At 44.2% G+C, this 13,752-nt stretch overlaps 1 protein-coding gene across 11 annotated transcripts in view; it reads left to right on the top strand.

Moving 5' to 3' along the window:
• SLC44A3 (solute carrier family 44 member 3) overlaps positions 1–13,752 on the top strand; it is a 74,766-nt gene that overhangs the window by 46,279 nt on the left and 14,735 nt on the right. For 8 of the 11 annotated variants that reach the window (XM_009425750.2, XM_009425769.3, XM_016922818.3 and 5 more), the window contains one exon: positions 730–816. In XM_009425750.2, coding sequence (XP_009424025.1) covers positions 730–816 — 87 coding nt within the window. The remainder of the gene's footprint in view (positions 1–729; positions 817–13,752) is intronic. The other 3 variants (XM_016922822.2, XM_524772.7, XM_054685056.2) reach the window with 1 other exon arrangement.

The raw sequence follows: 13,752 nt of genomic DNA, 5'->3' as shown, positions 1-13,752 counted from the left end.
TCATCCAATTGAATTCACATTGGGATGAGAAAATGTCCATATAAGGCTGAGTTATTCCTGGGGTCCTCATCCTAGGCTATTTCAGGAGTTTTCAGGGATGTGTTCACTCTGGAGAGTGGGTAGGATGCCTCCGAGCACCCTTCCCCCAAGAGGTTCATTAAAGTATTCATTCTTGAGCTATGCACAAGTTCAAGTTATATTTCAAAGGAGTAATTTATCCCTCGAAATTTAGTCCCGAAAAAAATCTCACTACAGGATTTATTTCCTCCAGAGTTAAACTTGATTCTTTATTTATGTGGGCACATAACTAGTATCTACAGTGTATTATTTGTTTTTTTGTTTCTGGGATGTGAATTTTTCGTGAATATAAACTTTGGTTTGAAAAAGCAAAGTGTACCATTTCAGACACTTAAGGGCAGATGAAGGGGGAAGAGAGGTTTTTTTTTTTTTTTTACTGGAAACAGAAGGCCTGCTTTTGTTTTGCTGTTCAGTATGGACTAACCTCCCTAATAGCACCCCTAACACGTAAGTCCACAAGACAGAATTGTTGCTCCTCAGTAATACTAGAATCATAATTAGTAGTAGTAGTATGCACACAATAGAACTTCTCCCACGCCACCAGTGTTTCCCCAGGTGCATAAGTAAAAACTGTGTTTCCTCAGAAACTGCCTGCTTTTCTTCTTTCCTGTGTTGTTTTTGACTCTGTTCCTTTGTTCTCAACTGATCCAGCAGCATGGTGCATTGTCCAGGTACCTGTTCCGATGCTGCTACTGCTGTTTCTGGTGTCTTGACAAATACCTGCTCCATCTCAACCAGGTACGTCTCTACCTCTTGCCTCAGGAATGCACAGAAGGGTCCAAAGGTGGGCTTCATCTCTTAGGTCAAGGTTTGGCAAATTCTTCTCTAAGGGGCTAAATTGTGTAAACATTTTAGGCTTTCAGACCAGTCTCTCTGTCACAACCACTCAATTCTGCCATAATGGCAGGAAAGCAGCCATAGGTAAAATGTCAATGGGATGGATGTGGCTATGTTCTAATAAACCTTAACTTATCAACACTGAAATTTGAATTTCATATGATTTTTACATGTCAAGAAATTTTCTTTTTTTGATTTTGATTTTTTCTCAACCATTGTAAAATTGTAAAAATTGTTCTTAGCTCCTGCCAGAGAAAAGTGGGCGGCGTGACGGAGCTAGCTCCTGGGCTGTAGTTTGCATACCCTACCCTAGAACCATAGGCCTTTCAAGCCATGCTTCAAATTCTAAAAGAAAGCTTTTCTCTTTTCAGAAATAAAGAGGGGAGGGAGTATTTAGAAACCCTAAGCATAATGAATATATATCAACTAAGAGCTAATTGTCAGTGTCTTCTCTAAGAACTATAATTTTCCTGAACTAGGAAAAGAATTGCCTCCCTAATTTTCATAGATTTCACCAGTCTTTCCTTTTCAAGCTGTAAATATGCCTTTAAAATTATAAAAATGATATCTTGCAATTGTTTGGATTTCAGATTTTTTTCCTTTCCTGAATTTTTCAAATTGATGGAAATTTAAATATGTTGTATTTCTCTATAGAGCATTTAGGAGATTTTAATAGTCCTTAGTCAAATTTACACAAAGCAGTATTTTTGTAAGTTAGCAAACTGTTTTATAATTTAAATGTTCACAGAAATCTCACTTAGAAAAGTATTTCTTATAATTGCCCCCTCCCAAAGAAATGTACCTTTAGAAGTAAAGGGACTAATTAGACCACCTATGTTTAATGTCTTTTAAGTGGTATTTAGAATACTTTTCATTATTCAGGGAAAAATGTAGCCTTCTTATAGTAAGGTCTATTTTTAGGCTCTTAAACTTGGAGAACATTTTAGAGTATATTTAGTTTTCATTTGGATTGCTATAAGCCAGCATGTATAAAACACAATCAAATACCATAGGACCTTTCAGAATGGGGGGGACATATAACAAGTCAGTCCAAACCCTTTAAATACATTTGTCATGGTGTAAGATGTTATAGCTATTGTGTATATATCCAGACGGCAACTTCATAAATATTTTGAGATGCATTGCAAAAATGTATTAACTATGATAAAATATATATGCATGAAAAATAAAGTCTAAGAAACATATAGATAGACTAGAAAGACAAAAGCAATGAATGGGACCATTGATATACAAATATGTTGGCCATATGGCCCTACAAGGCCCCAGGGTTGACCTGTCATCCCCTCTCACTGTACTATGGGAATTCAGGTACTTTCTGCATCCCTCTTTCACTCATGGTTTTCATACTGGCCCCTGGAAGCCTAGAGGCTCCTGTGGACACTGTGGGGACCACCACATTAGGAGGGCAGAGAAATGGGTGAGGTGGAGGAAGGGTGGGCCCTGGCCCCATATACCATGCCTACACTGCCCGGCCTTGCAGCCTGAACAGCTCCACTTTATGTGGTTTAGGGGTGGGAGTGTGGGAGTGTACTGAAGGTTTCATTTGAGGACAGGTCTCTGCTGCTGAAACACATTTGAAAACCTCTGGTCCCATTTTCATTTGTTTCCTCTGCCCTGTTATCCTGAGATACGTATTTTCCTGCCTTCTGAACTTTTACCACCTTAATTAACCTAGGACCATTTCCCTTGGTAATTCAAAATGTTTCCAAACTCATAAGTGACATTAATGTTAACCACACCTTAATGACCATTGTGAAGGTGACGACTCCTTTTAAAAGCTGCGTCAATGGAAGTAATGATCCCTGATTCACAAAAAAACTAAGCCAGCCTTGATCCAGCTCCTGTAGTGAGTCAGTGGTGCAAACAGGGATAGGTCTTTCAGATTCGAATCATGGTGCCTGTGCACTAGACTGTGGCTAAACCAGCTTTATAGTGTCTTTTCCTTCGGGTGACTCCTGTAGAACTGGGTGTTGCCAGCTGATATGGGTGATGCTCAGAGGCCTAAGGTTCAGGAGATTGGGAAGAGGAGGAAGAATGAAAAAACAAGAATTGATGTGAATATTAATGGAGAGGGAAGGGTCACCTCTGGTCTACATTGACTACTGGAAAGCAGAGTGAAATAAAAATGTTTAAGAATAAAGATGATTGTAAATGGTGATCAGAGCAACTGTCAGCCTCATTTGGCAGTAGACAAAGGAAAGTGAGCATAAAGTGAGAAAAGGAATTTAGATTCACCTTTTCAGAAATTTCCTTGCATTGGAATGACTTACTAGGGGACATTGTGGCATCTCTGTCTCTGGAAATCAGATTTAAAAAGGCTGAACCCTATTTTATGTTCCTCATTTTGTGGAATAGGAGCTGGGAAATACGAAAAGAGAATGAGATCCATTTGTTACCATCAAAACTCAGATGCTCATCTTTATTTAACATCAAGGAGATGGTTGGGTTTTCCCACTGCTTCTTAAAAGCCTAATCCATCTTCACTAAATCCCAGTAGGGAGGCAGGTGGCAGTTGCTGCATTTTGTGAACACCCAGCCTAAGGCTGCACAGGCATTCACTTGCAAGGTGGGGAATGAAACTCTCAATCTCATAATTTCTCATTTACTTTTCTCCCTACATCATAAATACTGAGTGTGTGCATACTGAAAAAATTACATGTTCACCTCACAATGCGTTCATCCAGCAACCATGTGTTTATGCTGTATGCAGACTATTTCTACCTGGGCATAATAGGGACCAGGACCATGGTGATACAGAGGTGATACAGAGTCATTACTGTATAGTGCAAAAGGCAAGCCTCCAAGAAATTAACAAGCTAGTTGTTGGGAGCCAGGGGCCAGTAAGGGGTATATGCATGAGACATTTATATGACAGTACAGAAAAGTGCATGTTTAAGTGTTGGGATAGGGCTGTGGAAGTTCAGAAAAGGGGAATCTTGGTCACTGGGAGAGGTCATTTGACTCTGTAATTAGGGGAAATTTCCTAGGAGAGGTGGACCTGAGTATAGAGCACCCGCTGGAGATCACCAGCTACTAACGACAGCAATAACAGCTGTGGGTATTGGCAATAAACTATTTTGCCAGTTGTATGCTGAGCACTTTTCCTGCATTATATCAGTTGTTAGGTTTTTTGTTTTCGTTTTTGTTTTCTTTTGTTTGCTCCTGTTGCCCAGGCTGGAGTGCAGTGGCACAATCTCGGCTCACTGCAACCTCTGCCTCCCGGGTTCAAGTGATTCTCCTGCCTTATCCTCTGGAGTAGCTGGGACTAGAGGCACATGACACCACATGCTAAGTTTTTGTGTTTTTAGTAGAAACGGCATTTCACCATGTTGGCCAGGCTGGTCTCGAACTCCTGACCTCAGGTGATTTACCGGCCTTGGCCTCCCAAACTGCAGAGATTACAGGCATGAGCCACCATTCATGGCCAGTTGTTAGTTTTTGAGATAGTGTCTCCAGTTTACAGATAGGGAGATTGAGGCTTAGAGAAGGCACATAGTGGCAGAACCAGGATTTGAATCCAAGTCCGTTTTCCCTCCAGGACCCAAGCCCTTAACCACTGTGCATTTTTAAAATAGCCAAAGGAGGACTCATGACCACCACCTGGGGATGTTCTTTTCTGCTCATTGCAAAGCCAGAGTCCAGACAAGTAGAGCTGGCAGAGCACATCTTGTTACACAGCAGACTTTTGTGGAGGAGGACAGGAAAGGTGAAGGAGCAATGAAGATGATGAACTCACTGTAACTGTAATCAAGCAGTTATCCATCCAGAAAAGGCTGGTCAGGGTGGCCTGGCCCCTCTTCCTTTCCTCAGGCAAGTTAGTGGTCAAAGCGTCTGGGAGTGTTGGCTGGCTATTCTCAGAGACTTTCAGGCAAAGGGACCTTACAGCCTCCCCTCTCCCTCCCAGCACTTTCCAGGGGCCTGGCTAAGAACCCCACTGTGAGACTACAGGCTAAGCACTCAGCAAGAATGGTGTACTTACTGTTTCTTACGGGGTCTGCACACAGTTCCTCATGGAAATGTCTCCCTAAGTGCACATCTCTTGTCCATTGTGGACACAGGCCTCTGTCCCAGCCATGATGTTGGCTTTAGGTCAATGTTCCTCTAAGTATGAAACCCACTGGTGAGCCCCAGGACTCTTCCTGATGGTTCCAAACTGATCTGAACATTCTAGAAAATCCTTTTTTCAATTTTTACAGGCAAATAGCAGGATTCCATAGGTTTTTCATTTTTGCATACAACAAGGAGCTGTTTGCCAATCAATAAAGTAAAGCGTGTGTTATTAAAGCTTGCTAAAATGTGTTCTTTATGAATCCAAATTGGTGTCTTAACATAGTTTCTTAAGGACTCAAACTCATTACTCTTTTCAGACATCTAACTGCTGAGGCAATGCCTGGTGACCCTGCAAAATTTGTGAATGCACACACGTAGACAGTTGGGATTTGCAAACTGGGGAAAGAACACTTTGCTACCACCAGTGTTGCCTTGAGTTGACTGTGTTGTTTGGTTGAAGTCATTCTTGTCTTGATGTTTTACTTCTGTTGATTATTCCATTTATTTTTTTATTTTTTATTTTTTTGAGACAGAGTTTCACTCTTGTTGCCCAGGCTGGAGTGCAATGGCACGATCTCGGCTCACTACACCCTCCGCCTCCCAGGTTTAAGTGATTCTCCTGCCTCAGCCTCCTGAGTAGCTGGGATTACAGGCATGTCCCACCACACCTGGCTGATTTTGTATTTTTAGTAGAGATGGGGTTTCTCCATGTTGGCTGGTCTCGAACTCCTGACCTCAGGTGATCCACCCACCTCAGCCTCCCAAAGCGCTGGAATTACAGGTGTGAGCCACCGTGCCCGGCCTTTTGTTTATTCATTCTTTTTTTTTTTTTAATCACTTTAAGCATTGCATTCCTCTTCAATGCTTTGTTCTTCTTCCAGCAGAAGTGGGAATGGGTATAGGCAGTGAGCTGTGGGCTAGTGTCAGAAGTCTGAGAACCACCGTATCTATACCAGTCTCCTGGGAGAAGCTTCCAGGTAAAAATGACTTCAGTCAGGTATAGCAGCAGTTTGCCTCTGCCTCTTCATTATTTGAGTAACTTGGGTGAGTCCCTTAACCTTGCTGAGCTTCTGCAATATGAAAGGGTTAGGTTCAGTGACCCCCAAGGTTCTTATGTGGCTTTTTGACCCTTGTCATGGCATCCAGCCCAGAGCTGGGGGCATGCACAGTGCTGCCCCACAGCATCAAAGCCATGAGATGCTTTGTGTGGGAAATGGGGGGAGAGTGGAAAACAATATGAGCTGTTTGTTTTCCTGTAGTGTTCCAAAATGACAGGCTCATTTCTCTTCATGATATACCTTGTATCCATGGTGAGGACTTATCCTAGAACCACAAAAATCAGTGATGTTTCATGTTGCCTCAATTCTGAGGCACTGGAATCTTGTAGAGTTGTCTGAGAATGTGAGTGAACAAAGAGGAGCCATCTATCTGTATCTACTTACAGCGATCCTGCCAGTAGTTCTGCTATAACATATAGTGATAAATAAAATAACTGGTGATGAGATACTGGTCAAATGCCAGGCAGCTCGGTCATTCTCAACAGTAGGAGTGTACTGTAATGTCCAATGCCTTTCACAGCCCTTTTCTGCCTTGGGCTATTATGCAAGATAGCTGCGAGCCTGATGGATCTGTGCTGCATCCCCTTGAGGAGGGAACCAAGTGACCCCGATGCACCTTGATGCAGTGTGTAAAGCGTGCAGCTTACTTTCCTTTGTCATCCCTCTAGATAAGATCTAGTAAGTACATGTACAGATTGTTGCCTCTTGCTATTTGATCAGAAATGCCAGCAGCTTCCTGTCTTTCTGACTGATGAATATACTGGTCAGAAAGGTCCCAGATAATCTTGTGAAGGTCAAGGCAGAGAAAAACCGGCTGCTTCTGGGGAAATATACACCTCTCTCCCCTTCTTACCTCATAGTGCCTCTCCCCAACCTGCTCTGCCTGCCAAGACTGTTTTTAGTGAACATAATGTTGGTCTCTGTCTTCTAAGCCTTTGCAGCAGATTCAACTTTGTAGTATCTCCAAACATTCTCTTCCCCCGCCCCTTTCCTTGCAGTTAGCTCTGTTTCAATGACTGTCTTTCTCATAGTCCATCAATAGCTAAAGCACTCAATGACTTTTCCACATCAGGTTTGGTTGGTTCATCCCAAGCCAGTTGGCAGATCTCCAGTGACTCCTCCTTTCTCCTCTCCCGGAGCAGCATGTGCATCTCAGAAAAAAAGTAAAAATATTGTACAGTTTATCTCACTAGATTAGGAAAATGATGTAAAGTTTCTTAAGAAGAAACAGTTCTTTCAGAAGCTGGCATTGCCATAATAGGTAGTCTCATCACGTAGCATCCAGACAGCCATTCTTTCAGTGACAGTGGTGGTTCTGAATCCTCCACCCCTGCTGACTGGTTTAGAGCTATTCTGGGCAGCCAGCTGATGTTGAGAGCTCTGGAGAGATGCCTCGTGTGTGCATGCTTCAGAAAGAAGCTCACATGTGTGTCAATATGATAGTTTGCATTAAGGCCCATTTATAGACAATGGTAATCCCCACACCCAGCTGTTGTGTGGCAAATGCTACTACCCTGGCTTTAGATAGAAAGGAATTAAGACACCTATTTTTCAGAGGCCCCAGGCTGTCTGGGAGAAAACAAACTGAATCCTCATGTTTCCTGGTGCATGGTTCAGAAGCTGCCAGGCATATGGCTGTGGCTTAGTGTGGCTTTCCTGGGAGCAGCCTCTCTGGAGCCTAGCTCCCACCTGCTGTGGGCATGTTACAAGACTCAGGGCTCAGGAGGGTGAGGCCCAAAGCCCTCTTCTCCAAGTGGGCCTTAGTGCTCAGTCCTTTGGGGTAAGGCCCAGTGAGCAGCCGCCATGTTAAATTGGACTCTGAAGTGCTTCCTGACATGAAATTTCAGTGCCTTCTCGGAGAGGGAAGTAATGTTTGTTGAATGAATTATTGCATGAGAAAGGGAGGGAAAGTTATATAAGGGCACTCAGGCAGCTAGGAACTCCTGCGAGGCAATTGAGTGGTCAGTGCAAATGACTTCGACTTCCTCCTAAGTGTGCGGCTCCTGAAGACAAGAATACCAGCCACTCACTGGCACTTACTATGTACCGGGTACTGTGCTACTTTATGTGTATCAACTACCTATAGCCTCACAAAGTAGCCTGTGTAGTATTTTTTAAACAGATGATAATACTTTGGTTCAGAGAGCTTAAGTAGGTTAAGACAGGAGGAAAGTAGCAGAGCTAAGACCTAAGACCTAAGACCTAGGTTAGACAGGAGGAAAGTAGCAGAGCTGACTCTTGAGGTTTTGAAGACCCAGTAAGTCATTTCCTCTTCCTTGTTCAAGTTCTGAATAATTGTGAGATGTAAGAGTCAAACAGATGAAGATTAAAAATATCACCTTGAATATGAAATCATCTGATTGGAAAATTCCACAGGAACAGCTGTAGGCAAGTCGGCTTGTCAATGTTTTACCCCTGAATCAGAATGACCAACCCACCTTTCACCAGGCCCAGCCAACAAGGTGAACCTCTCTATGGATCTGAGAAAGGATGTTCCTGGTGACAGGTGGATCGCAAAAGAGAATGAGGAAGGGCCTGAGCCCGCCTGCACTCTGCTGCTCCCTCCAAATTTGCCCAGTCCCTTAAGTTCACCTCCTTCCCTGAAACAAATGAGAGGCATTAGCCTAAAGGAAGTCCCTGACCACAGAAACCCAAAGCCAGGGAAATCAAGACTAGTGCCACAATGGGATTTAGAGCCAGGTTTTCACCAGTCCACTAGGGCACTCCTTCCACAGGGTAGGGACTCAGAAGCCCAGAACTTTAGAGATCATGAAACAGCCTCCCCTCATAATAGCGGAATCTGGGGTCCAGAGGGTTCGAATGCCTCACCCAGGTTACACGGTGGGCAGAGCTCATTCTGATTCCATTCCCTATCCTGCATCTTCTCTTCCTTGCCCTTCTGAGCCTCCTGGAGGACAGACAGGTGTGTCACTTTACACAGTATGTCTACATGAGCTGCCCTGGGGTACCTTTTGGCAGAAATCTATGTAAATCTCCCCCATATCTTGGGCAATATGGAAGACAGGCCCATGCTCATGGAGGCAGAAGGGTGAGGAACATTTGCATCCTGGGAAGTTTGGGGTCTCACCTTTTATTAATGGTAGCAAGGGCAACTGGGACTGTTTCCAACAACACTAGTTGAAAAGGTCAGCTAATCCAAGGAGTTGCCATTTGTGTAAATCTGAGCCTTCTTTCATAAGTCTGAACTCCATGTAGAACATGAAGCAAACCCTTTATGTTCTTTGTGCCTTCCTGTCATGACATGTTCTAGGTACACTGGAAATACGCTGAGGGAGACTGCCCAGGTTTTTAACTTTAAGAAATCCACCTTTGAATCAGCACATCCAGTTTCCTCATAAAGAAGGAAGCAGGTGACATGTGAAAACACTGTGTTCTGATGAGCAGGGTTCGGATGTGGGGATCTGGCAGCTCAGACTGACTCCTCCTATGCCCTCCCACCCACAGGTTATTGTGTGCGGTGGACACCACGCTGCCTGGGCTAGGCCGGGCCGGGCCGTCATCTGTGATCACAGCTAGGCAAGGGCTAGAGTGGGGAGGTGCCTCAGAGTGGAAAAGGGAACTTTCCAGTCTAAGTTGTTAACATTACTCCCAGTGCTCAAGAAATGTGAAGAAGATAGATTAGCTTCAACGTTTCCCAAATTCACTTAGTGTGGAAAATGAAATGAAACCATTAAGTAGCTCCTACCCCAAATGTCCTCTTCCCTTAGGATAGAGAGCAGGATTCTTTGGGGCATTGCTCTTTGTCTGGAACAGTTGTTGTCCAAGAGGTCTGACTGCCCACCTTGAAGTCCATGCTCTTGTAAGCAAGGCAGTGACTGTAGGCACGTTCCTCAGCTGTCATTCTTATTTGTCCTACGGCATTAAGACTTGTTGAGAGAAGGAAGTGATGACTGGCCAGAGACTAGAGAATGCATTCATAAAAAGAAAAAAGCATATGAAAGGAGATGTGAGTCACTGTGGCTGAAGGAATACATGGCACTTTGATTTAGCAGTCACTAAGTCATGTCCTGCTACAAGCAGGACTCCCATGACACCCCAGGCCACCACCACCTGAGTCTCATCTTTGAATGACTTCTACATGCTATGAAGAGCAGCCGCAGATTCAGATGTGCAAATGATATTGTATCATGTCTCTCAACCTGATTTCTAACTTTGAGCTCTCATTCCACTGGACGGGTGGAAAACTTAATTTGTTATTCTTGAGCTATCCCTCCTTGGAGTTATATGAGGTTTCAGGTGTCCCTAGACATTAACAGATATAGGTTGCCCTTGAGACATCATCTTCCCATCTTTATGGCTACTCAGGCCCTGCTTGGGAAGTAGGAATCTTTTACCTGTGGTCACCTATGGTCCTATCTGCCTTGATGTGCTAGCACTAGGTGACTACCTGTCCTGGTCACCTAGAAGCCCCATGTCTCTGGTACCCCCTCACTCCCAGGCAAACCAGGACCCTGGGAGTGGTCAGAGAAGAGCCTTGCCACTTCTCCAAGCTGTGTTTAAAAAAAAGGTGGGGGGCAGACCTGGACCTTCAGTCAAGACCCATAGACCTTTGTTTCCTCTTCCCCCAGCCCAGGAGAGTGTCATTTTCTAATGTGGGGCTGGAGGAAACCTGCACACTTGCTTGCTGCTCCAAGGTGTTTGGTCTATATTGGGAAACCTCTTTCTTCACCTTTTCCCCTGGTAGGTAAGGGCTTAAAGAGCCTAAATTTTGGAAAACAAAAGCCAGTGAGAATTGAAGACTGGATGTCTTCTTGCCTCTACTCCCCACCTGGCCCCCTAACCTTAACTGGGGGAATGAGCACAGAGCCCGAGTCCTGCTTGAATGGGGAATGTGGAGAGAAGAGAAAGGAGAAAATACACAAGGAGGAGAAACAGAAGCAAAGAGAGCAAAGTCAACCATCATACATGTCTTAGGGATGGCTGGACATTCCTCCTTCCATTGAGAGTCCCATCTCTACAGACATTTGAGAAACAAGTTTGTGAAAAGTAGAAGAGGAAGTGGCTAAGAGAATTTTGCTTCAAACAGCTTTCTTATCTAGGTGGGGCGAAAAAGTTCCCAAAAGTTTTGGCAAGTGGATCCAGGCTTTGACAATGTTTCAAGTCGTTTCCTCTTCTCTGTCTCTTGCCTTCTACAGAATGCCTCAGTTGGCATGGGTGGGGTAGAGAGAGCATTTGCTAGACTTGCATTCATCCTAGGAACAAGACAGCTGAGGTTGAATGACTTCATCAGGATGCACCCCAGTGCGGGTGGAGAGGGGTGCTCTGGGTGTGTTTGCCATGCCCATGTCTTGCTTCCATCAAAGCAACAACAGAGAAATTTGGGCTGGGCGCGGTGGCTCACACCTGTAATCCCAGCACTTTGGGAGGCCAAGGCGGGTGGATCACGAGGTCAGGAGATCGAGACCATCCTGGCTAACACGGTGAAACCCCGTCTCTACTAAAAATACAAAAAATTAGCCGGGCGAGGTGGCGGGCGCCTGTAGCCCCAGCTACTCGGGAGACTGAGGCAGGAGAATGGCGTGAACCCCCAGGGGGCGGAGCCTGCAGTGAGCCGAGATCGCACCACTGCACTCCAACCTGGGCAACAGCGAGATTCCGTCTCACAAAAAAAAAAAAAAAAAAACAGAGAAACTTGGTTGGGACCCAAAGAATGCGAGGCTCCTGACCTCGCTTAGTGCCCTGTCCCCAGTCCCCAGCCTGGAGCTTGGCCAAAGCGGACCTTCCATGTATGTCCATGGATTGAAGAATGAATATGAGGACCCGAACGCCCTCAGTATCAGCCCTGGGTTCATGCTGCCTTCACACAGCTTTTTAACATATACCAAAAGGAGCAGGGAGGCAATAAAGGAAAAATAAATACTAACTCAAAGAAGCTGCCCTTTCTTGTTGGACCTGCTCTAACCACACTTAGAACTGACTACAAGGGAAACTACTTTCTGAGCAGAAGATCCAGTGGAGAGAGGAAGCTAAAATGGGAGGGACAGATAGTCTTTGAGGTTCAGAAAGAAAATATCTGTCACGCTACAAAGCCACAGTAATGAAAATGGTGTGGTACTGGCATAAACATAGATACACTGTGCTACATAGATCTATAGACCATGTGAACAGAATAGGAAGCACAGAAATAATGCCTTGCATATGTGGCCAAATGATTTTTGGCAAAGATACTAAGACCACACAATGGGGAAAGGACAGTCTCTTCAACAAATGATCTTGGGAAAACTGGATATCCACAAGCAAAAGAATGAAGTGGGACCCTTACCTTATACAGGAAAATTAAAATGAACTAAAGACCTAAAAGACCTAAAACTATAAAACTCTTAGAATAAAATACAGGAGAAAAGTGTCAGAACATTGGATTTGGCAGTGATTGCTTGGATATGACACCAACAGCACAGGCAACACAATAAAAGTAGACAAATGGGACCACATCAAACTTAAAAACTTCTACACATCCAAGAAAATAGAGTGAAAATCATCCTATAGAATGGGAGAAAATAAATTATATATGCTTACAAGTTACTGTCCAAGATACATAAGGAACTTCTACAATTTAACAACAACAACAAAAAAAAAAAACCCGATTTTAAAATGGGCAAAGGATGGCCGGGCGCAGTGGCTCACACCTGTAATCCCAGCACTTTGGGAGGCTGAAGCGGGCAGATCATGAGGTCAGGAGTTTGAAACCAGCCTGACCAACCTGGTGAAACCCCATCTCTACTAAAAGTACAAAAATTAGCCAGGCGTGGTGGTACATGCCTGTAATCCCAGCTACTTGGGAGGCTGAAGCAGGAGAATTGCTTGAACCTGGGAGGCAGAGGTTGCGGTGAGCCGGGATCATGCCACTGCACTCCAGCCTGGGCGACAGAGTGAGACTCCGTCTCAAAAAAAGAAAAAAAAAAAAAAAGACTGGGCGCAGTGGTTCCTGCCTGAATCTCAGCACTTTGGGAGGCGGAGGCAGGCAGATCACGAGGTCAGGAGATCAAGACCATCCTGGCTAACACGGTGAAACCCCGTCTCTACTAAAAATACAAAAAATTAGTTGGATATGGTGGCAGGTGCCTGTAGTCCCAGCTACTTGGGAGGCTGAGGCAGGAAAATGGTGTGAACCTGGGATGCGGAGCTTGCAGTGAGTCGAGACTGCACCGCTGCACTCTAGCCTGGGCAACAGTGCAAGATTCTGTCTCAAAAAAAAAGAAAAAAAAAGGAAAAGGACTTGAAGAGATATTTCTTTAGAGAAGCTATACAAATGGCCAATAGAAAAAGACACTCGATATCACTAATCATTAGGAAAAGGTAAATCAAAACTGCGATATATCACCTCACACCCATCAGGATGACCACTATCAAAAGAACAGAAAATAAGTGTTGGTGAGGATGTGGAAAAGTTGGAACTCTGTGCACTGTTGGTGGAAATGTAAAATGTTGTAACTGTTATGGAAAACAGTATGGAGTTTCCTCAAAAAATTAAAAATGGGTCTATAATACTATATGATCCAACAGTTCTGTTCCTGAGTGTATAGTCAAAAGAATTCGAAGCGGGATCTCAGAGTTATTTGCACACCCGTGTTCATCACAGCATACGCTCAATGGCCAAGAGGTGGAAGCAGCCCAAGTGCCCTCAGCAGATGAATGGATAAAGAAAATGTGATATAGCCATACAGTAGAATATTATGTATCCAAGTAT

The sequence above is a fragment of the Pan troglodytes genome, chromosome 1 (assembly GCF_028858775.2).
Source record: "Pan troglodytes isolate AG18354 chromosome 1, NHGRI_mPanTro3-v2.0_pri, whole genome shotgun sequence".
NCBI classification, from domain to species: Eukaryota; Metazoa; Chordata; class Mammalia; order Primates; family Hominidae; genus Pan; species Pan troglodytes.
Note: the sequence above shows the minus strand (reverse complement) of the source record. Positions and strands in the feature narration are given on the sequence as shown.